Source organism: Monodelphis domestica, chromosome 2 (assembly GCF_027887165.1).
Source record: "Monodelphis domestica isolate mMonDom1 chromosome 2, mMonDom1.pri, whole genome shotgun sequence".
In the NCBI taxonomy this organism is placed as follows: domain Eukaryota; kingdom Metazoa; phylum Chordata; class Mammalia; order Didelphimorphia; family Didelphidae; genus Monodelphis; species Monodelphis domestica.
Window position 1 is genome coordinate 152798556 of NC_077228.1, and position 25763 is coordinate 152824318.

Sequence of the window (25763 nt, forward strand, 5' to 3'; positions counted from 1 at the left end):
TTTATCTTTCGTTGAGCTCCTCTTATGCAAAAAACTACAATGAAGCATACAAGTGTAAAAGTTCTTTACAAATTTTTATTTTTTATTTATTTGTTTTTGTTTTAAGAACAAATTTCTACATAAATTTTCCAAAGTTTTATGATTCATATTGTCTTTCTCCCTTCTTCCCTCCCCCTTCCTGAAGCTGACAAGCTAGTCAATCTGGGTTTTACATGTATTAGCATGCAAAACGTATTTCTATTTTATAAATTTTTATTTTAAGTCCAGAAGTTTAGAGTAGCCAATGCATAGATGAATAGCAAGATTTCTTTTCCTCTGAAATTTCATCTGTATTCCCTTTCCAGATTTGATTCCTGATTTTTTTTTATAACTTTGCAGAAACTGCCTTCTGACAGAAAACTGACTTCCTAAATTCTGGGTCAATTTTTAAACTCTTTATTAAAAAAAAAATCCCTTAGTGCTAGAAAGCAACAATACTAAAAAGAACAGGAGAAAGAAGGTATTTTTCTGGGACAAAAAAGAAAATCAGTCCCAGTACAGGAAAAGTATATTTATCTCTCCTGTTCCAATCTACCATCTGGTAGAATTACAGTTAGAAAGTGTTTGATTTTCATTCTTTAAACCTTCTTCAAGATTTCCTTTTTTACTGTTGATGATTGTTATCTCTGTGCCTTTTCTAGTTATCACATCCTCTTCCACCCGGGAGTATAAAGTGAGTGAACCTGCTCAAGGTGGAATCTCTTCTTCACGGACTTATACTTATCAATGGAGACAGACCATTACTTTCCAGGAATGCACTCATGAAGATCCCCCACAAACTCTTCCTCCCACCCAGCAACTTTTTGTGGATAGTGTATTTGTCCTGTACAATAAGGATGAGAAGATCTTGAGATATGCTTTGAGCAATTCAATTGGTCCTATTGGAGGTATAAAAAGCATTCACTCTGGGGGGCTGGAGGGTGTAGAGAAAGAGAGAGAGAAAGAGAGAGAGAGAGAGAGAGAGAGAGAGAGAGAGAGAGAGAGAGAGAGAGAGAGAGAGAGAGAGAGAGAGAGAGAGAGAGAGAGAGAGAGAGATTTTCCATACTCTTACTTTGATTCCATGTATAGCGTGATTTTGGTCTTCATTGCAAAGATAGGGAGTAAAGAAGGGAAAAACATGTGGTGTATCCATTGACCCAAAGTAAAGACTAAAAGCACACTGCTTAATTTAAAATGTAGGTCACTTGTAATCCAGTTACAGATATCTACTATCTGTTATCCAAAGCTACATCTAAGAGATATTGAAATGCTTTCTCAAGCATAAGTGGGGAGCCCATGTAAGATTTTCTACCTTTTTCAAATTCAAGAAAAAAAGCCAAAGGCATTCCATTGAGTCCTTAAACACACAGAAAATTAATTTCAACATCTCTGTCTTTTCAGATGGCTCCCCTGACTCCCTTCAGAATCCTTGCTACACGGGTACCCATGGTTGTGACACAAATGCAGCATGCCGCCCAGGTCCAGGAAATCAATTCATTTGTGAATGCTCCATTGGCTTCCGAGGAGATGGACAGATTTGCTATGGTATGTCTATTAATCCTGACTTGGAAAGACTTGAATTAGGAAAACCCATTCATACTGTGTCAAAATTATTTCATTAATTCTCACTAATTATTCTCATACTTGAGCTCAGGGTCCATTGACTTGTTGCAAATAGTCTTCTTTTCCAAGCAGAGGCTGAGTTATTTAGAAATGTATCATGAACTTATCCATATTTTCTAGGGCTTGTCATCACTATCCATATATGCTAGGATTACTTTTGGAAAGTAGGACCCAGAGCCACAGAGACTCACTCAGTTTAGGTATAGAATTGCCTCCATGGGCCCATACTCATAAACTCTTTCTGTCATAATCTTTCCTTAAATGCTTTACTCCCAAGAATCCCCACAACTTGTTCCCACCTCACAATGACTTCTTAATAGTCTGCTTGCTTTCCATGCACATTATGCACATTCAGCAACTGAAGGAAGGAAATATAAGCATTTATTAAGCTCTCATTATGTGGCAAGGACTTTGTTAAGTGTTGGGGATACAAATATATGTAAAAAGAAAGACAATCCCTCACCTCAAGAAGCTTACGTTCTAATGGGTGACAATAATGCAATAAAGGTGGTTGAAGAGTTTATAGCAAAGTTTTAAGGTGAGAGTGAAGATACATGGCTAGGCAGGGAATTTACCTATGGTAGTCAGGGGTAAGCTTTGTGGAGCAATATTTCAGGTTGAGAAGGTTACAGGTTATATCCAAGGAAATTAGGTATTACAGAGTGAGGATGCCCTAAGAGAATGCACTCTCTCTCTCTCTCTCTCTCTCTCTCTCTCTCTCTCTCTCTCTCTCTCTCTCTCTCTCTCTCTCTCTCTCTCTCTCTCTCTCTCTCTCTCTCTCTCTCTCTCTCTCTCTCTCTCTCTCTCTCTCTCTCTCTCTCTCTCTCTCTCTCTCTCTCTCTCTCTCTCTCTCTCTCTCTCTCTCCCCCCTACCATTTCTGTCTCTTTGTCTCCATCTCTGTGTCTATTTCTCTCTCCTCTTTTCCTCTCTCTCTCCCTCTATTGTAGCCCTCCAGAGACAGAATTTTTAGAACTTCACCACTAAACAATAATCAGAATCAAACCCAAAGAGGATAGCTAACAACTGTAGACAACTACAAGATTGTTGCAATCTTCTCAGCTCTTCTTAGACATCCTCTAGTATTCTTAACTCAATATATGATTGGGGAAAATACCTGAAAAATTTTTAAATTCATGTGGTTCAAAATTTGATAGCTATCTCTGATAATGTGCCTAGTACAGTGTTTGTACAAAAAAGAAAGCTAGATAAATTCAAAACAACTAAAACCCTAATAGAGATACTTGGATTTGACAGTGGTAAGATGAGTGAATTAATTTCACAAAATGCATATGAATGTCTTCGAGTTGTAAATCTCTGAATCTAAATGTCCCACTCATATGGTTATCTTGACTAGTCCCTTCATTTTATGTTCATTGGCATGATCTAGTGGACAGAGCGAATAAGTAGCAGAGATAGGATTTCAACATAGGTTCTTTGACTCCAGACTTGATGTTCTTTGCACTGTACCATGTTGGCTCATGTTAGATTTTACTGATTGACCTTTACATCAGACACCAGCACTAAGTTTGGCAAATGTTAGTTGTAGTGTAGTTGATGGAACTATAGCAATCCAATATGAATAAACAAACAAGGTAAAGGATTATTGAAGTTGCTGACACCTCTTCTAGAGGGGCACATTTTATCTAGTTCATTAATTCCCTATTTATTCTCCCTAAGCTAAACTCAGATGTGTTTTGCTATTCTGCCAGATGATTTCACCTTGAAAGAGCCAAACTATAAGTTGATATGACATAGCACAAACTAAAACTATAGTTTCTAGACTGGAGCTTTTTGAGTTTCATTTACTTTAAACGTCTTAGCTTATAGATAACTTGATTTTTAAGTCAAAAAGTCATTGCCCTGTAAAATCAATGTGCAAGTGACTGCCAATTATCTTAATTTTTTAAAAAGCCTCATTTTCCCCAGTCACCATCTTGAAAAAAAGTTTGAAGCTATTATCTAGGAAGGCATGAGCATAGTTTGCTTTTTGTCCTGTCATAATTTTCTCCTTCTGGCTTATTAACATTGAGGAATGTAGGCATTTTCTTATTCAAACTACTCATTGTTCTGGGCTACTAGTGTTAGTGCCCTGTGTCAATAGCCCTTTAATCTGAAATTGCATTAACCAGATCACTTCATGTATTATTCCAACATGGGAAGTACCCAGGAGAATGGGGGAAACAGCACTGAAAGTAAATTAAGCCTTTCCTTTCCAACTGGATGTACCTATTTAATTCTATGCCAGCAGCTGTGATCTAATATAAAATCTGATAATCAAAGTGGGTCTGTCTTTGATCAATCTTCAAATGGACATTCTATGGTATAATTTTCCTAATAATTTTAATCATGCCAGCAGAAGGAGTTCTGGTACTTAACAGAATTCATCCATATGCTTTTTTAGAGGTTAGGAATTCCTCAGAATGGCTATGACATCAAGTCCTGAAATAAATCAAACACATATAGAGAAAAAAGAGTCTTTAACTGAGAATTTAAGTAGGTTAAATGAGCCTGGGGCATGGCCATGCACCTGAGTAATTCGTTGTCCACTGAGAAAATTAACAGAAAGATTTCTTAGGGACTCAGAAGGAGAAAAGGAGGGGGCAGCTCATGTGAGGAATAAGGCCTGGTTGTGAGATTCTAGCTGCCTGTGGTCATCTAAGCAAGAAAACTCTCCATTCTGGTCAGTTTCACCTTTATGATCCAAGATGCCTCAACTTTTAATTAAGAGACAATGGCACTCTGGTGACTTTTAGTAGCCTCAAGTAGCCCATATTAGTTCCCTATTTTTATGATAATAATAATCATTATTATTAGTTTGCCCTATAAAGGGCAAATAGAACTCAGATTCTCAGAGTGGAGCCCAACCCAAACTGATTAAGAAGAGCAAAAATTCTGTAAGACTGGAAATGTAAGGTGTTCCTAGGACTATCTGGGACCTGGGAGGGAGAGGTTTGTATTATCAGGATGTTCTTTAGACAGAGAGTGAAATAGTCCAAGCTGATATTAACACAACATTAAACTAATGAAGAATTTAAATGAATTCTCCTCAATACTTCTTAAATAAACAGTAATTACAGAATATATGGCATACTTGGCATACTTGGTATATGTTTCTCAAGATTGAGTCCCAGCCCTAAAGCAATTTAAATTTCATAGGAGGGCAAAAAAAGATAAATATATAATTGATAAAATGTGGGAAAAAGCAAACATATCAAAGTAGAAATAAAAACATTAATAATAATAGAATTTATATGTGCTTTAAGGTTTACAAAATGCTTTATAAATATTGTCTTATTTTATCCTTACAACAACCTTTCAGGATTATCTTCATCTTATAGATATGGAAAATGAGACTAACAATGCAAGTAACTTACCCCAAATCCCAGACCAGGTCAAATTTGAACTCAGATCTTCCTGACTCTGGGCACAGCGCCCTTTGCATTTTACCAATTAGGTTCCTTTAATTATATGTCTCAATATATAGGTCAAGGATTTTACTGCAGGTTGGGGAGTGATAATTATGACCAGGAAGAAAGGAACAGGCATAAGTGCATACTATTTGTCAGACACTGCTAAACACTAAGGGATTCAAAAACAAACATAAAAAAGACAGTCTGTGTCTTAAAAAAATAACATTTTAAAGGGGGGAGACACAGAAATAGAGGGGATAGGTAGAGAGGAGTGGAAAATGAGAGTACCTGATGTTCAGGCATGATTTTGAGATCTAGAAAGTCAAGGAAAGTCCAGAAAGGGATGAAGGCAGGCTGGTCTTATCCTCTTCACAAATGGAGGCTTCAGAAGAAAGTCAACCAATGGGAGAAGGGAGTTGGACCTTGCAGAAGGCCATTCTAGGGTGAGTAGGACCCAGGATTAGTAGGATGTTACAGGGTGAGGAGGCCCTATGTGGTAAGGGAAGTTTCATGGTGAGATAGCAATAGAAGGTTCATTGATATGTACAAAAAGAGAGGAGAATGAAGGAAGGTCACAAAATGGAAGGTTCAAAATGAACAGGGAGAAAAAATAGCCTGGAGGAGGAAAGATGACTAGGAACTTAATTTTATGGTCTTTAAGTATATATACTAATATATGAGAGAAAGTTATATCTTCTCTGTCTCCACTGAGGCATAAATAAAAGATATTGACTAAAACTGAAAAAGGTAACATTTTAATTAGACTTTTCCAATACTTCATGGCATGGTGATTCTGTATCAATGGACCATAAGCTCTGGCAATAAACCAAGTCTGCTTTTTGAGGATCAGTCTAGGTAAGAGCACACAGTGTGAAATTGAAGCAAATTCAACCTGACCTATTTAAACAAGGTGCTGATAGTGAAAAGTGGGAAACAGAGAAAGGATTTTAAAAGATATTAAAATAGACTCATCATTTACTAAAGAAGTTTAACCAATGTAAGTGAAATAACCCCACCCCTCCAAAAAAACTTAGAAACCACATCAGATAGCAGAACAAAAGATGAACAGAACCCAAATTCCATTCATGGTGCTTACTGTTTCTTAATTTTTAAAAATACATTGAAATTGGTAGAGGAAAATGTTACCTTAAAATAAGGGTAATTAATATTCAAGAATATCAGATCAAGTAGTGTGGAATTCCAAGGAGAAAACATGGTGAATCATTTTTTTTTCCAGCCCAGGGAATAGAAACAGAAGCCAGATAGTAACTATGTCTCTCTGACACCAGAGTTGGACTGTGGATCTAGTATAGTCTTGGAGAAGATCTGTGGCTTAGCACAGAGATGACCTATGGCTATTTTCCAGGGCAAGAAATGGCTATAGAACCAGCAAAGATTGGACCTGTCTGTAAGGAGTAGGAATAAGAGCCAAACTTCATCTGTGTAGCACTAATCCAGGCAGAATTAGGAGGAAGTCTGTGCTTTGGTATGAAGTTGTTCTGCTGTGTTCCAGGGAAAGAAACAGTCACTCCTCTAGGAAATCCAGCTCAAACCTCTTTCATGGTCTGTGCACAACTCAAGCAGCAGGGACAGAAACAAGCAGCAGCCCAATGGCACCACTCTTGGAGTGGAGCTGAAGATTTAGCTTCTACTCTGATTGATGACTGTAACTATGTGACTCAGGCAGGGATATCAGATTAAGGGGAAGCCCATGGTTCTGTTACGCTGAATTTGCAGAGCTTTCTAGTTGACTGACAGGGACTGGGGCCAATAGCAGTCTAATGAATCCCTAATAAGAGCCAAACCTATAGTTGTATCACATAGACTCAAAATGAGGTCCGGAGCTTAAAAAGCTCTATCCAAGAGGGTAGCTATACTTTATATTGGATCAGAACACTCAGGGATCACTGAAAGTTTGCAAGTCCCCAGCTTGTTCCTGAGATCTTTGAAAAATACACTAAAAACCTGGAGGAAACAACAGTAGGACTCCAAAGAATACAAAATAGGGCCTAAAAAAAGAGAATCACCCTCTTCTTTGTAAAGAGGAAACAACAGAGCAAAGAGAGGAAAAAAATATGGGAATAAGATGCAGAGAAATATATAATTAATAATCATAAATGTCAATGCAAATAGGATGAACTCATCCATATAAAACAGAAGAGGATAGCTAAATGTATTAGAAAGCAGTATCCAATAAGAGTGTTTTTTATAAGAGATTTCTTGAAACATAAGAGGCTTTTACAGAGTTTTTTTTTTACTTTTACAGAGTTAAAATAAATAAAATTAAAAATTAAAAATTAAAATAAAATAAAATAAAAAACAGAGTTAAAAATAATAGAATTGAACAAAATCAATCATGGTTCAGCTGAACTAAGAAAAAATGGGAATAGCAACAGCAAAAATAGACTTAATTAAAAGAAATAAACAGGAAAAGCACATCATCCTAAGAGGTACCACAAATAATTAATGTTAGTACTTAACATATATGCACTAAATAGTATTTTACACTTATATATATATATATATATATATACTTAAAGGAAACACTAAATGTAAAACTTTTTACAAGGAGGTAAAGATAATAATAGTAGGCAACCTCAATGTACCTCTTGCAGACCTAGTAAGATCTAGCAAAAATTTAGGAAAGAAGTTAAGTAATTGAGTAGAATTTTAGAAAAGATATGAAGGGGGCAGCTGGGTAGCTCAGTGAATTGAGAACCAGGCCCAGAGACAGGAGGTCCTAGGTTCAAATCTGACCTCAGACACTTTCCAACTGTGTGACCCTGGGCAAGTTACTTAACCCCCATTGCCTACCCCTTACCATTCTTCTGCCTTGGAACCAATACACAATATTGATTCCAAGATGGAAGGTAAGGGTTTAAAAAAAAAAGAAAAGATAGATATGATAGACCTATGATAATTGCTGAATGGGAATCAAAAGGTCCATAGACATTTCTCCACTGTGTATAATGCCTTTACAATAAATTTTCAAAAATAAATGCAGAAAAGCAAAAATATTAGAAGCTTCAGTTCTTTATTGACCATAATTGTATAAGATTCAATGTGAGGCAATTGAAAGATTAAAATTTACCAAATAGCTTAATACTAAAGAATTGGGTAAAATAACAAATCATAGAAACAAACATAATTTTATTAAACAATGAAATAACATATCAGTACTTTGGTGATGAAACCAAAGCAATCTTTAGGGGAAAGCTAAATATGATCATCAACAAAAGAGAAAAAAATAGGTCAACGAACTGTGTATGAAAGTAAGAAACCCAGAAAACCAATATATTTTAAAACCTCAACTAAACACCAAAATATAAATTCTAAAAATCATAGAAAAAATCATAAAATTGAATGAAAAAAATCATTTCATTAAGAAATTAAGCTAGGAGCTGTGTTTTTTTTTTGAGAAAAACAATAAAATAGATAAATCATTAACCAATAAGATAAAAAACAAATTACCAGCATTAAAAAAAAAGTAAAATCCACAAAAAAAGAAATAAAAGGCATTACAAACTATTTTGCCCAAATATATGATAATAAAACCTATAACTTTAATGAATTGGTTGAATGTTAAAAAAATATAAACTTTCATTAAGTCAAATTTATAAGAATCCAACTCATTCCCCAATTGATAAATGGTCAAAGGATATGAATAGGCAATTTTCAAATAAAGAAATCAAAGCTATCAATAATCACATAAAAATGTTCTAAATCCCTTGATTAGAGAAATGCAAATTAAAACAACTCCAAGGCATCACCTCACACCTAGCAGATTGGCTAATCTAACAGTAAAGGAAAATGATAAATTTTGGAGGGAATGTGGCAAAATTGGGACACTAATGCATTGCTGATGGAGTTGTGAATTGATCCTACCATTCTGGAGGGCAATTTGGAATTATGTCCAAAGGGTTATAAAAGAATGCATACCTTTTGATCTAGCCATACCACTACTGGGTCTGTATCCCAAAAAGAAAAAAAAATGGGAAAGAGCCTGTTTGTACAAAAATATTTATAAGTGCTCTTTTTATGGTCACAAAGAATTGGAAACTAAAGGGATATCCCTCAATTGGCGAATGGCTGAACAAATTGTGGTATATGATGGTGATGGAATACTATTGTGGTATAAGGAACGATGAACAGGATGATTTCAGAAAGCTCTGGAAAGACCTACATGAACTGATACAAATTGAAATAAGCAGACTTTGCTACTAGCAGCAATCCAATGATCCAGGACAATGTTGAGGCACTTGAGAAAAAGAATGTTATCCATCTCCAGAGAAGGAACTGTTGGAGTAGAAATTCAGATGAAAACATATGATTTATCACTTGTTTATTTGGGTATATGTTTGGGGGTTTTGGTTTTATAAAATTATTCACTTACAAAAATGAGTAATTTAGAACTATATTTTGTGTGATAATACATGTATAATCCAGATTGAATTGTTTGTCAGCTCTGGGAAAGGGGAGGAGAGAAGGAGGGAGACAATATGAATCATATAAACATCAGAAAACATGTAGAAATTTGTTATTAAAATAAAAATATGTAAACTTACCAGGAATAACAGAAAATTAAACAAATTATTTAAATAACTAATTCTTGGAAAAAGAAACTAAACAAGTCACAAATGAACTTCCAAAGTAAAAATACCCCAAGAACAGATCAATCTATAAGAAGATTCTGTTAAACATTGAAAGTACAATTAATCTCAAAGTTATATAAACTGTTTATCAAAATAGGAAAAGAAGAGATAATACTCTCCTTCTCTGATACAAATATGTTCTTAAAACCTAACATAGGGAGATCCAGAAGAAAGTAAATTATAGCCCAATTTCCCTATTGAACACTGATGCAAAAAAATTAAATAAAACATTAGTGAAGTGATTATAGCAACCTATCAAAAGAATTATATGCAATGACCAGGTTAGATTTATGCCAGGAGTGCAGGATTGGGTCAATATGATGAAAACCCTATGTATAATTTGCTAAATTAATAAGAAAAAACCCATATGATTATATCAATAAATAGAGAAAATTTGGCCAAAATACACTAATTTCTATTAAAAATGCTTAAAAATGTGGAAATAAATGAATTTTGCTTAATACGGTTTAAAACCAAAACCCCAAATTATAGGTAATAGGGTTAAACTTGAGGTCTTTCCAATAAGATCAGGGTTAAAACAAGAATGGGCTGCTAGGTGGTGCAGTGGATAGAAGGCCAGGCCTGAAATCAATATGAGTCTTCCCAAGTTCAAATCTGGCCTCAAACATTTAAGACACTTATTAGCTGTGTGGTCCTGGACAAGTTATTTAACCCTGTTTACTTTACTTCTTCATCTGTAAAATGAACTAGACAAGGAAATGCTAAGAAAGTCCACTTATCTTTGCCAAGTAAACTCCAAATGGGATTATGAAGAGTTGGACACAACTGAAACACCTGAAACCAAAATAAGGATGACCACTATCACTACTATTTGATATAGTGCTAAAAATGCTGGCTATATTCATAGGAAGAAAAAATAATAAATATAGGAAAAAGGAAAAGTAAAGTATTGTATTTTGCAAATAATGAGATGGTTACTTAGAAAACTCTAGAGAAGCACCTAAAACTTAATTGAAACAATAACTTCATGATTGAGTGTAAAGTATATGCACCTAATTCTCAACATTTCTTTTAAATTATCAATTAAAACCTAACAAGAAGTTATAGAAACAAATTCCTTTTAAAATAACTACAGAGGGTATAAAATACTTGGAAACTAAAGGTTGTCAATTGTAGAATTCCTGAAAAAAATTATGGCAATTGAATAGAATATTAGTATGCCACAAGAAATGATAAAAAGGGATAGTTTTAGAGAAACCTGAGATTTGGATGAACTGAAGCATAATGAAGTAAGCAGAAACAGAACAGTTTACATAAGAATAACAATATTGTAAAGACAAATAACATTGAAGAACTTAAGAATTCTAATAAATTTAATGTCTAGCATGAAGACCAATGATGTTGCATGCTACCTACCATCTGACAAATAGATGATGGGCTCAAGTACAAAAAAAGAATCAGACATATATATTTTTATGTGACCAATGCAGAAACTGTTTTTGCTTGATTATGCATATTTGTTACAAGTCTTTTCTTTTAAATTGGGTGTGGGGAGATAGTAGGAAAAAATACTTCTTAATTGAACAACAAAATTAAAATTTTAAGACATACTGTAGAAGTTGGAAGGAGATTTTCACAAAAATGTAGACTCAGAAAAGGAAATAGCCTGGCCATATAGTGAGAAGGACAGATAATTGATAGACATTCTTGATTGGTATTTATTCATTCAATGTCAAATCATTTAAAGGATAAGATATCAACAGGAGTCATACAGGATAAGAAGAGGTAGATGGGTTTTGATCTGCACTATTGGAAGCAGTGACTATAGAAATGAAATTATGTGGATATATCAATACTGAAACATTTGGAAGAACTTTCAGAATGAAAGGAATGTTCCATATTGACTCCTAAGCGTATTGTGGCTTCTTCAGTTTAATTTATCAAATATTGACTAAATACTGTTGACATGCAGAATATTATGTTTGCTGCAAAAGAAGAAACAAAAATAAGATATTACCTGAACTCTTGAGAACCTGAAAGCATAGGGGGATGAGTCATATACACAAATTAATTGTTACATGTAATACATTGTAAGTGCAATTAGGAGCAAAATGAAATGCTAGATGAGGCTTAAAGAGAGAACAGATGAAGAAAAATTTAATAGACAAACATGAAGAAGGAAGACATTCCAGGAATAGGGAATAGAATGACCAAAATGTTGAAGGTGGGAACGTGCAGGGCATGTTACATACCCTGTGAAGTAGGTAGGACAAATAATGGGTGTTACTGATACAGTGCTTTAAGGTTTGCAAAGCACTTTACAAATTTTATCTCATTTTGTCTTCACACCAACCCTGAGAGGTATGTGCTATTATTATTATTATTTCTGTTTTACAGATGAGGAAGCTAAGTCAGACAGTGATTTAAGTGACTTGCCTGGGGTCACATAGATAGTAAGCATCTGAGACTGAATTTAAATTTGAGTATTCCTGATACCAAGTCCAATTCTGTAGCTATTGCATCACCTAGTTGCCTTATTTAATCCCCATTTTTAAAAAAGGGGCACAAACTAAGACTAGAGATTGAATGATTTGCCCAAATTTATTCAGGTGGCAAGGTCAAGATTTGGAGATGTCTCCCTCTATTTTGTTCTATATTCTGTTCAAAGAATCCAGAAACATCTGGATCTGGAATTTTCTCCAGGCTTTAGAAGCATAGAAACTAGAAGTCTGCAATGAATTCCAATCCCAGCCCCAGCAGTGGAGTCAGCAGCTGGTGCCCTAGACTTGGTTATGAAATCCACATTTGTGGAACTTGATTATTGAGATTGAGCTTGCAGTTGGGACTATTATGTTTTTTGGAGCAACTTTGTTTCGTGACCCTCCAACTATGCACAACACATTCTTTTTGTCTGAGGTTGTGTATTTTAAGTATTTCACAGGATTCAAGTTCTCACTGTGTATTCAACAGAGTAAAGCCATTTGGCTTGAGCTTTTGCCTCAATGTGAAATACTTTAAAGAGCTGATGCAGCAAAAAATATTGCAAACAGTTTTGCATCAGAGGAGATCTTTAATGGAAGAGGAAGCCTGGGGCCAATGAGGAAGTGTGAGGTTTGGAACCCAAGAACCTGTGATCAGATCTTCCCTCTGCTCCGTACTACCTGTGTCCCCTTGGCTAAATTATTTACCCTGTTTCTGCTTAAGTTTCTTTATCTATAAAATGAGTTTAGAATAAATGGCATCTGAAGTCATTCATCTTTTTTAGATCTAAAGCTGTGATGTTATTATTGTATCATGATTAGCAATAATAACAGCAATATGAAAGAAGTAGAACAGTCTTTCAAGTTACATGTAAAAATAATTTTTAGCTTTTGTTTTTTAAAATTTTGAGTAGCCATCCTCCTTTCTTGCCAAGACAACAGGCAGACATAGATTATAAATGTGCAGTCATGTAAAACATATTTCCATGTTAGTCATATTGTAAAAGAAAACACAGAGCAAAAAAAAAACAATTTAGAAAACAAGAAAAATAAAATAAGCTTTAAAAAGTATGCTTCAGTTTGCATTCAGACTCCATCAGTTCCTCCTCTGGAGATAGATAGTATTTTTCATTAGGTGTCCTTCAGAATTGTCTTGGATCATTGTACTATTGAGAACAGCTAAGTCATTTATAGTTCATCATTGTACAGAATTGCTATTACTATGTACAAAAATGTTCTGATTCTGTTCACTTCACTTTGCATCAATTCGTAAAAGTCTTCCTAAGTTTTTTTGAAAGCACATCACTTATTTCTTATAGCATAATATCATTCAATCACAATCCCCCAATTAATAGGCATCCCTGCAATTTCCAGTTCTTCACATGGGCAACTTTATGAAACTTCCTGACCCACGCAAATCTTTAAGATGATACATTTCAGGTGAAATAATTTTTATCTTATGTTTTTAAAAATTTCAAGTTCCTACCCTCTGTTCTCTTCCCTCTCCTAGATCTTCATTGGTAGAGAGATTCTATCCTGGAGTGTTACTTATGTTGATAACATCACAGGACTGGGTCAAGGAAATGAAATATTCTAACTTCTTATTGATTTTAGATATTGATGAATGCTCAGAACAGCCAACAGCCTGTGGAAGCAATGCTGTCTGCAATAATCACCCAGGAACCTTCCGCTGCGAATGTATTGAGGGCTATCAATTTTCTGATGAGGGCCTGTGTGTGGGTAAGTTATCTGGGAAAGACTTTAAGAACTTCATGTATTCTCTTCCCTTTATGTTTTTTTGGTGGTGTTTTTCAAACAGCACACACCAGCATAGTCTCTGTAATGTTGTTGAAGGAAATGGGCTGGGTGCTCGTTATTTATTACATATGTAATTATGTTTTTAGATGGTGATGATGAAGGGGAGAGATATGGAGGAGAGCCCAGACTATTTCAAAATTTCTACTTCATTCCTATGGGTATTCTTTGTCTAGCTAGTTCCAAGAATTTTTTTGTTCAAAGATTGTTGGAGCTCTCCACTCTAAAGGGGGAAGGGTGCTGAACATGACATCTGAGCTGGAGCATTTCTTCCCAAATTTAAAACAGTTCAGCCTTTTATGCTATCCATGAACCATCTCTTTGTCCTTTCCCCACTGTTTGGCAAACCCGGATATGCTTTATGTTTGTTCTATCTTGGAGCCCTGGATGAAGTTTTGCTGAGGTCCCGAGGTGAGATGGTTTCACAGGGGTGGGAAGGAACAGGCAGTTCTCATTTGAGCAAGACCCAAACATCTGTGCTTCTGGGTCCTGCCCTTTCCTCTGTTCTGTATCCTTTGAGAAAATTTAGATTTTTAGCCCTGGTGAATTTTTATTTATGTATTTTAAAAATTGATTCTTCTTAGTTTCTTCCTCAATAATTTAGTTAAGCTTAAACCAAAGTAAGTGAGAAAATTCCCTTTGTGTGATGATGGCATGTTTTATATATTAGGTGGATACTGTGGCCAGGCTTATGCTGTATATAGCAAAGACACCAAAGAATTTGCTGCCTCATTTTGATTTCTCGGTCTGATCCTATCCTTGATTCACTTAAGACACTTAAGATGATATTTAGTTTCCTTTGGTAAAATAATGTTGTTTTACCATTAATATAATAATAACTACATTGGCAAGTTACACTTATTTATGTATACCTTAAGGTTTATAAGCTATTTTCTTTTCATTATCTTATTTGATCTTCATACCATCCCTGTGAATTATGTACTATTATTATCCCTGTATTATAGATAAGAAAGCTAAGGCTTAGAAAGGGTTAAGTGATTTCCAGGATCATGAGTTAAGTTACTTTCCCAGGGTCATGCAGCTAAGGAATGTCTCAGGTGGAATTCAAACCTATGTCTTTCCTAACAGCAAGCCCAGCATTCTTTCTGCTATACCACATATCCTAAACAAAGATCAGTGTTGTGATACTGTATGCAATCTTTTCTGAGATCTGTGAAGAAAAAATACATTGTATCATCTCAGTGGTTTATGCACTGTCTATTCCAAAAAGTCCTTTAATTTAAGAAAAATGAATAGAAACCATTAGAACCCTAACTTCTCTTATTCCCAATTCCCAGAAAGTCATCCATTAAAAAAAAAACTTTTTTGTGGGTCCCTTCAGGGTGGTGCTATAAAACCAGGGCTATTTAAACTCTTTTAAGGTAATTTATCACAAATTTTACTTCTCTCTCACTTAATTGGTGAAATTGTTCATATTAGGTTGCAAGCTTTGGGTAGGAATGATCTCACTTGTGGTCAGAAAAGGGGGAAGAAGTGAGAAATCAGGGTTTAAGGAAGTCAGACATACCTTCTGTTAATTCCAACAGTGACCGTGTTTACCTCTCCCGGACTTAATGTATGTGTACAACATGCTTTCTACATGTGTGTGTACATGCATACATACATACATATATATATTCTATCTACTGTACCTTTTGTGCTTCTTTTTTTCAATTAATGAAAGTAGCTGCTTTTGGCAGAGCTCTGAACTATTATGGTTCCTTTGAGAGCATCAGTTGCATAATGTGATTGGAGGGAGGGAGGATAGGAGTTAGGCTAACCTTAGCTATAGTGGTGATGAAATAGATTAAAGTTTTCTTCATGCTTCCCACCCTATTGCAACATCAGTACCCACATATTTTCACTTTTGGGCCATAAAAAAGTTTCAGTAAGTCAATATTCATGTTTAAAATAATAACCACTCTTTCTACCCAAATAAAAAGCTTACCCCCATGAAAAAATATGATTTTACTTTCATTAGAACACATGTTATATTCATTCCTAATCAATTTTATTTCCATATTTTAAAAAGTAGGTTTATTTTTTTGGATTCCACTCTTCTTTGTCAGTGATCATCATCCTCCCTGGTCCTCTTTTTTTCTTGCTCTGTATTTCTTCTCCTTCTCTCTCCCCTCCTTGTTTTGGCCCCATTCCTCTTTTCACTCTTTTCTCCTTCTTTCTATCTCTCTGCCTCTTTTAGTACTCCTCTACTTTCTTTCTCTGATTCCTTCCTTTACTTTCTCAATTTTTTTCTTCTCCTGAAGGGAAAGAGAGAAACATTGGGAATTTAGGAGAGCAAAATAAAATGGGACTGGGATTTGGTAGAATCATAGGGAGAAATAAATTAATTTATTCAACAATTATGTACTAAATGCCCATTGTATATAGAGGACTTTTAGCTTCTGGAGTATTTAAGACATAGTTCCTGCCCTCATGGAGGGTTCCAGTTTAATAGAATCTGGCTTAGATTTTCCCAAGTCAAAGCATATTTCCTTTTCAGAAATTCCCGTAGAAATGTAAGGAAAGAGAAAAGCCAAATCTTCAGTGCATGAGTATTATGTTCATTTGTGGGCACTGCAGTTTAAGAAGGATGCTGTTTAGCTGTAGAGGATCTATACAAGGTGGTGAACAGTCTTGAGTACACATCATATAAAGATAAATTGATGAAATTAAGGATGTTTTATCTGGAGAAATGAAAACTCAGAGGGAAGAGATAGCTCCTTCAACTATTTGAAGATCTGTTTTGAAAGTGGTCTTACACCTGTTCTATTTAACCAAAGAATAGAACCTAGAAAAGAGGGCAGAAGTTTAAAAAAGACTAATTTAGGCTTAATGTTAGGAAAGTCTATATACAAATTAATACTGCCCCAAAGCACAATGGATTACCTAAAAGATAATAGGTTCCTTTTCTTTAGAGATCTTCAACAGAGGCTGGATGAATACTTGTTGGGTATATTATAGTAGAAATTCCTTTCATTAATGGGTTGGATTAGATCTGTGGTGGCAAACCTATCGCATATGGGCCAGAGGGGGCACCCAGAACCCTCTCTGTGGGCACACATGCCATCACCCCATCACTGAGTTCATCACAGTTTGTTACTAGAAACTAGAAATTAATGTAAGACTGGGCTGCTCCCCTTCCCTTCTCCATGAGTACCCAAGGACATTTCTCAATTTCCCCCACACCCCCCCAAAAAAAGATTTACCATCACTGGACTATAGTCATTAGGTCTCTTCCAGTTCTCAAACTCTTAAATTCTGTGAAGATTTTTTCAGGCTCTGCCTCTACCACATCCTGGCTTTATCCATATTTGTGTGGTCCATCTAGGGAAGCTAACCACGTTTGTCTCCATTCCATGTATGATGACTAATCCAGTGACCATCTCACTGGATGCTTCCTTGACTATAAAAATTTCCATCTTTGAATCCTCCTGGAATTAATCTACACAATAGTCACTGTCTATGTCTATAGATGAGAGTCCAGATAGCAGAGTGAAGAGCGAGCTGACCTTGGAGTCAAGAAGAACTAAACTTATGGGCCACTTTTGACAAATACTGGCTGCATAATCTTAAGCAAATCATTTACCCTCTTAGTACATTAGGTAATAAATTGTCAAGACTGTCAGTTGGAGAGAAAGTGCTGACTTCTATTGGTATAGGTGGTTTCTCCATAAGAAGTTTCCTATATTAGTGAAATCATATCTTTGATCCTAAACCCCTAAAAGTATGTGCTTGTTTTATCCAAGCACTCCCTCTCCCCAGTTCCTCCAGAGTATTCCCTTTATTTTGTTCAGCAAGTCTAGGAAAAGGAAAAATAAAAATTGTAGTGATAGAACGATAAGGAGTAAAGAGGACATAAAGAAAGGCTCTGCCCTATCTCTGGACTTATTTAAGTAAAGTCTTTTGCCTGGAGTGCCACTAGTTAGGGGAATAACTAGGTGGTATAATGGATAGAGTGCTGGGTCAGAAGTCAGGAAGACTCATCTTCTTGAATTCAAAGCTGGCCTCAGACATTCGCTAACTGTGTGACCCTGAGCAAGCTACTTAACACTGTTTGCCTCAGTTTCCTCATAAGCAAAATAAACTAGAGAATGAAATGGCAAACTGTTCCAGTGTCTTCCAAGAAATTCTTAAATGGGGTCATAAAGAGTTAGAGAAGATTGAATAACAACAACACTAGGTAGGTGTGAGTGATCAAGTCCTGGGCCTGAAATTAGGAAGACCTGAATTCAAATCCTTCCTCAGAAACTTACTAGCCCTGGCCAAGTCGCTTAATCTTTGCTTTCATTTCTTTGACTATAAAATAGAGAGCACCTATCTGTCAGGCTTGTTGTGAGGATCAAATGAGGAAATATTTGTTAAGCACTCAGCACAGTGCCTGGCATGGAATAGATGTTACATAAATGTTTATTCCTTTTCCCTCCCTGTCCCTCTTTAAGTAGAACCCATAATCCTTTTCTCTTTGTAAATTCACTACATTCGCCGAGTTGATCAATGATAGATTTATTTTAGAGAATGAGCCTAGACCAAATTCCTGACAATCCCTAAGAGATTTAAAGCTTGTAAATTTAGGGGCCAGAAGAAAGGCATTCCCACTATGGCTGCAGTAATTGTATTCTTCTGGTTCCCAAGGAATTAGGTCACATTCTCACTTTGAAGACTCAAGCTGCTGAACATTATAGGTTGGCTTTTGGTTCCCAAATTCTTTAACTCCCTTGTTTTGCAAAGGACCTTGATATGAGTAACCATTTGTTTATATCTTATAATGCTTCTAAAGAAAGGGAAGTATATCTAATCTCTGTTTATCTTGCTTCAAGTGGCTTGGTCCTGTTCATTGAAGAGGAGGATTAAAGTTCTACTTTAGGAATCACAAAAAAAGTTTTGATGTTAGCTTCAAAGTTTTCTTTTTTTTTTTTTTTTTTAATTTTACTTTCAGGTCTGCATTCTCTTTCTCCAAGTTCTCTTCCCCATCCCTTGCCCCATATATACATACCTTGGGAAAGCAAGAAAAAAAATACATTATAAACATGTATAGTCAAGCAAGAAAAGTTCTCACATTCTCCAAACTTTGAACAATTCTTTAATTTGCCCTCTGAGTTCATTACCTCTCCATGTGGAGAAGGGCAACATGTTTCATCATGAGTCTTCTGGATTGTGTATACTTATTGTGTTTATCAGAGTTCTAAAGTCTTTCATAGTTGTCTTTACAATATTGTTGTTATTGTATAGATTATCCTTCTGCTTCTGTTCACTTCATCTTGCATCAGTTCATAACAGTCTTCCCAAGTTTCTCTGAAACCATCACCTTCATTTCTTATAGTGTAATAGTTAGCCCTCAAGTTTTGAAAACATTTTTAAAAATTACACAACTTATGTGGGTCCTATATTTTATAAAGTGGTAATGGGGACCATGGAGTAGCTAGGTAGTACAGTGGAAAAGAGCATTGGCCGAAAATTCAAATCTGACCTCAGACAGCTGTATGATTACTAGCTGTATGATTCCTGGGAAGTCAGCCCCTGCCTGCCTAAAACTAGAAATGGAAATGGCAAATCATTCTAGTATCCTTGTCAAGAAAACTGCATAACAGTTGGTTCTTGGGGTCATGAAGAGTCAGACACTACTGAATGACTGAATGACAATAACAGGGATCACAGAAGCCAAATGGAACTTTCAGAATCACATAGCAGTATCTGGAGCTGCAAGACATCACAGAATACTAAGCTTAGGATCTTTTGTTTTCATCTTCAAATTCCATTTCTATTTTTATGTCAAAGCCAAAAATAGCCTCTTGTTTGCTACTTCTTTATCACTGAACTATAGCTTTAAAGATGAAAAGGACATTAAACGTTATGTAATACAACATCCTCATTTCACCAGTGAGGAAGCTGAGACCTGGCAATGTATGAATTATCCAAGTCTTACAAGTAGTAAGTAGTAGAATTATTTGATTTTAAGCTCAAATCAAGCCTAAGTTCTTTGACTTCAGATCTAGAGAGCTCTTTTCATTGTATCACACTGCCTCTTACTTTCCTCTTTCTTGCTACATCTTTCCTGGGATCTAGCAAGGGAAGCCCAGGCAGTTAAATAGCAACATCTATTCTGGACACTTACTAGTTCTTTAATTCTCAGAAAGACATTTACCCTCTTGTCTGCTTCAGCTTCCTCTTCTGTAAAAGGGAGATAATAATAGCATCATCTTTTGGGGTGGTAGTGAAGATAAAATGAGATCATACTTTAAAAATACTTTATGAACTTCAAAGGGCTATTTAAATGCTATTACTATAATTCTATTTCTTTCTCTAGATGAGCATATTTGAATCCAGTGTAGTTTCCTTTTGTGACTTTTGAACAAATCTTCACAGCAGAGGCCCTTCTGCTGCATGTAGGCTAGAAAATATCATTGTAGATTCTTTTTAAAATTCTTGACAATAAACTGACCATTACCAAAGAAAGTCGAGTTGTTTATTGTTTAAATTGAAATTTGATTAAGAACCTTTTATAAATCTGTCTTATAGCTATTATCGATGATCGCCCTATCAACTACTGTGCTACCGGCCTCCACAACTGTGACATCCCCCAGCGGGCACAGTGTGTGTACACTGGAGGTTCCTCCTACCACTGTTCCTGTTTGCCTGGCTTCTTAGGAGATGGGCATGCCTGCCAAGGTACATGAAGCTGTTTTCCCCCCCTTCAGTTAGTGCTTATAAATTAATACAAAGAAATATGTTTTAGTTGAGTTCCTGTGGGAAACTTCTGGGGTGATGGTAAGTTCCCTGCCTATTCTGACAACCTTTATAAAGTAAAAAAAATTATTATTTTAACTGTATCAGATAAAAAAATGTTCATACTAAACACATTTCCCCTTGTTGAGAATTGAAAATTCTGTCTAACCATATAAATTACTATTTGGTTATTGAGTACTATCTAAATAAGTGGACAAAAAGCAACTCTATTGTCTTTTTTTTTGTAGGTGTTGTTTTAAAAGTGGAAATACAAGATAAAATTTAAAACTAAGTTATTAGAAGTTAGGATTTTCAAGGATGATACTCAGATAAACTCAAGGTCCCTTTAAGAACTATGACTTTTATAGTTTCCTCTATCATAAAACCTTTAAGGACTCCCTTAAAGGCTACCTTCACTAAAATGACCTATAAACACAGTGCCCCATATCTTTTGATATTGAACATAGAGTGCATCTTTCTGGTAAATTGAATTTTTAAAAATTTATTCCATTTTTTTGCCAGTGATTCTGCTTATCTGACACTCTTTGTTACACAAGGGATTTAAGTTCAGAGATTTGAGATTCTGGAGTGTACTGGGAAATGATTGAGACATACAAAAAGAAAAGTATCATTAAAACCTCTTACAAAAATTCTTTTCCTGTATACATGACAACCATTGGTGTAGGGAAGGGCTGAGAGTTTGATGGAGTCCCTCTTAATTAGCTATTTACCAATTAGAGATGTCTTGGAATGTTCAAAGGAGGAGATGAATAATGAGTTCCCTAAAGTGTATGTATGTACCTATGTCAGAAGAGTGGTAGTCTTGACTGTTGAGAGAATCACTTGACCAGAATAGGATGTCTTGATTGGTCAATTAAGAAATTATCTTAAAAAAATTTTTTTAAGTTCTAACAAATAAATATATCAAATCCATGTATTTAGAAGATAATTTTGGAGATACTTTATTTTCACTTCTAAATTAGTCTCCAATTATGAGTAGCCCCAAACACTTGAAGTTTCTTGTTTCTTAAACTGTTCTATCAGATAGTTACTGATCAGTAAATAAACATGTAGGTTCACTATGAAAGTATAATAATTAAATGATTCCTTTTATAAAATGAAAAAATTTTGAGACAAAAAAGGGGTCTTCCCATTCCCTATTTATCCTTTTTGCAAATTTGGTTCAGCATTTTCCTCTAAGAAAGTCATCCTTTTTTATACTTGAAATATAGTCCTGTTGGGAAGAGATCTGTGTATCTAGGTGGAATAGTGAATTGATCCTGAAGACAGAAAGACTAATCTTCCTGAGTTCAAATATGGACTTAGACACTTACCAGCTGAAATTGTCAGACCATATAAGTATGACCTAAATAACTCTTATGAATAGGAAGTGTAAGTGATGAATAAGATGTAAGACATTAGATGTGGTAGATAGAGTTCCTGAAGAACTATGCAGGAGGCAGCAACAACAAAAAATACCTCAAAGAAAAAAGAACAAGAAGGTAAAATGGCTTTACAAATACCTGAGGAAATTAGTAAAGTGAAAAGTAAAGGAGAAAGGGAAATATATACCCAAATGAATGCAGAATTCAAGAGAGTAGAAAGGAGAGATAAGGTTTTCTTAAATGAGCAATGACAGAAATAGAAGAAAACAATAGAATAGAAAAGAAGTCATCTCTTCAAGAAAATTATAATATTAAGGGAACTTTTCATGCAAAAAATGGGCATGAGAAAAGACAAAAATTGTAGGGACTTAACAGAAGTAGAAGAGATTAAAATGATATGGTAAAAATATATAGAAGATCTATACAAGAAAGATCTTAACGTCACCAATAACCACAATGGTGTGTTTCTGCTCTACAGCCAGATATCCTGGAGAATGTAGTCAAGTGGGTCTTAGGAAGTATTGCTAATAATAAGTCTAGTGGAGATGATGAGTTATTTAAAATTCTAAAAGATGATCTTGTTTAAAGTGCTACACTCTATATTCCAGTAAATTTGGACAACTGGACAGTGACTACTTGACTGGAAAAAAATCAGTGTCCTAATCCTAAGGAAGGGCAGTATCAAAGAATGTTCAAATAACTGAATAATTACACTCATTTCAAATGTCAGCAAGGTTATGCTTAAGATTCTGCAAGTTACACTTCAGCAATATGTGAGAGAATTACTGGAAATGTAGGCTGGTTTTAGAAGAAGCAGAGGAATTAAAGACCAAATTGCCAACATTCATTGGATTATGGAGAAAGCAAGAGGGTACTAGAAAAACATCTACATATACTTCTGCTTCACTACCTACACTAAAATCTTTGATTGTGTGGGTCGCAATAAAATGTGGCAAGGGGGCAGCTGGGTAGCTCAGTGGATTGAGAGCCAGACCTAGAGATGTGAGGTCCTAGGTTCAAATCTGGCCTCAGACACTTCCCAGCTGTGTGACCCTGGGCAAGTCACTTGACTCCTATTGCCTAGCCCTTACCATTCTTCTGCCTTGGAGCCAATACACAGTATTGATTCCAAGACGGAAGGTAAGGGTTTTAATAAAAAAAAATAAATAAAATAAAATGTGACAAGTTCTCAAAGAGATAGAAGTACCAGATTATCTTACTCTTCTCCTTAAGAATCTTTATGCAAATCAGGAAGCAACAGTTAGAATCAACATCAATTAGAATGAAACAGGATACAACTGATAGATTTAGTTTTGGAAAAGGAATACAACAAGGCTATATATTTTGTCACCTTATTTATTTAACTTATATGCATCATGTAAAATGCCAGACTAGATGAGTCAAAAGCTAGAACTAAGATTGCTGGGAGAAATATCAATAATCTCATATGCAGGTACCACTCTGATGGCAGAAAATGAAGGAAAATTAAGACACCTCTTGATGAGGACAAAAGAGAATGTAAAAGCTGGCTTGAAGTTTAACATAAAAAATAACAATATTAAGATGTTGGCAACTGGTGTCCATCATTTCCTGGCAAATAGAGGGAGAATAAGTGGAAAGCAGTGTCAGATTTTATATTCTTAGGCTCAAAGATCACTGCAGATAGCAATAGCCAGGAAATTTAAAAAAATTTGCTCCTTGGAAGGAAAACTATGGCAAATCTGGTCAGCATACTAAAAATCAGAGACATCACCTTGCTGACAAAGGCCCACATAGTCAAAGCTATGTTGCTGTTTTTATTTTTGAAAAAATTTAATTCAGACTATTCACTGGAAGGTCAGATACTAAAGATGAAGCTTAAATACTTTTGCCATTTAACAGTAAGATTGGATTTATTGGAAAAGATTCTAATGTTGGGAAAGATTGAAGGCAAAAGGAAAAGGGATGGCAGAGGATGAAATGAATAGTATCATGGAAACAACGAGCATAAATTTGGACAGACTCTGAGAGATAGTGGAGGATAGAAGGACCTGATGTGCTATCGTCCACGTGGTCGTAAAAAGTCAGACACAACTAAATGAATGTCTGAACAACAAAAACAGAATCAGATAGATATTTTATGTAAAAAATTAAGGCACTGAGTTTTGGAACCTGCTCAAGAACTACTTTCCTTTTTGCTGTAATGACTAATTTTATTTAGGCTGCATTGGTAAGGGTGTGAAATGGGGGAAGAAGAGAATGAGTATTTATTAATGTCTATATGGCAGGTACGTTGATAAACACTTTACAAATATTATTTAATTTAATCTTCACAACATCTGGAGGAAAGGGTACTATTATTACCCCCCCCCAATTTACAGAAAAGGAAACTGAGGCAAACAAGTTTGATGATTTGTTCAGCATCACACAACTAATAAATAGCTTAGGCTACTTTTGAATTTAGGTCTTTCTGACTCCAGGCTCAGTATTCTATCCACTGAACCACCTAACTGGCTAACTGTATGATGAAGAGAAATCATATTTACCTATGATCTTATACCTGTTTTACAGATGTAGATGAATGCCAACAAAATCGTTGTCATCCAGATGCTTTCTGTTACAACTCCCCAGGCTCCTTTGCTTGCCAGTGCAAACCTGGATATGAGGGCAATGGTTTTCAATGTGTGCCAGGAGGTAAGATTTAGAGTTGAAATATAAATTAACTATTATTTTGATGCTGGGCATTGACTAAAGGGAAAAGAATGGGAAGCAAGCTGAATTTTTGCCCCCAAAAATATAGACCATGAGAAGCATGACCCTCTTTCCCCCCAAGAAGACATGAAATATCACCATCCATCAATATTTATTTAGTACTTACTGTGATTGAACACTGTATTAGATATTGGGCTTAAGATATTTTCCTCAGCTGTGTGGAAGTGTCAGTTCCCAAGTAATGGTATTGGCAAGAAAGTTCTGTAAATATCATGGAACCTGGAGCTAAGGGACTCTAAACAGCTTCCAAATGAGGGAAGGAAAGTTTTTCCAAATTCCACTGACTACACTATGCATAGCAGAGTATTTTTAACTTATTAATGCTATCCCTTTTCTCTACTTTGCTTGTGAATTTTCATTGCACTGGGGTAACATTAGAGTTGAATTTATATGAAGGCAGAATTTGCCATTGGTTGGCTAATTTAGGAAGTTCTACCACTAGAGATGTGTTTCTTTTTTAATAGGTTTTATACCCTGTCAAAATACAAATATCCCTAGAACATGCCACATTAAAAAAAAAAACCCTTACCATCCACCTTAGAACCAATGCTATGTATTGGTTCCAAGGCAGAAGAATTTTAAGGGCTAGGCAAAGGGAATTAAGTGACTTGCCCAGGGTCACACACTAGGAAGTGTCTGAGGCCAGATTTGAACCTAGGATATCCCATCTCTAGGCCTGGCTCTCAATCCACTGAGCTACCCAGCTGCCCCTAAACGTGCCACATTTTAAGCATCATAAATTAATTAATTAATTAAAGTACTTCAAAATAATTAATGTGAATGAGTTTTTCCAATGTTTTTATATTATTGGACTTTTTTCATTTTATTTTTTCTTTTATCAGACATTTATTTTTCTCTCACCTCTCCACCTCCAATTGAAACAAAAACAAAACCTTCATAGTATACATATACACATATGTATACGTATGCCTTCTTCTTGAGTC

General features: G+C 35.4%; 1 protein-coding gene across 1 annotated transcript in view; it reads left to right on the forward strand.

Moving 5' to 3' along the window:
• Window positions 1-25763, forward strand: part of NID1 (nidogen 1) — a 127441-nt gene that overhangs the window by 60571 nt on the left and 41107 nt on the right. The window contains exons 8-12 of the mRNA XM_001378382.4: window positions 681-926; window positions 1420-1563; window positions 13760-13885; window positions 20477-20626; window positions 24619-24741. Of these exons, the coding sequence (XP_001378419.1) occupies window positions 681-926; window positions 1420-1563; window positions 13760-13885; window positions 20477-20626; window positions 24619-24741 (789 nt within the window). The remainder of the gene's footprint in view (window positions 1-680; window positions 927-1419; window positions 1564-13759; window positions 13886-20476; window positions 20627-24618; window positions 24742-25763) is intronic.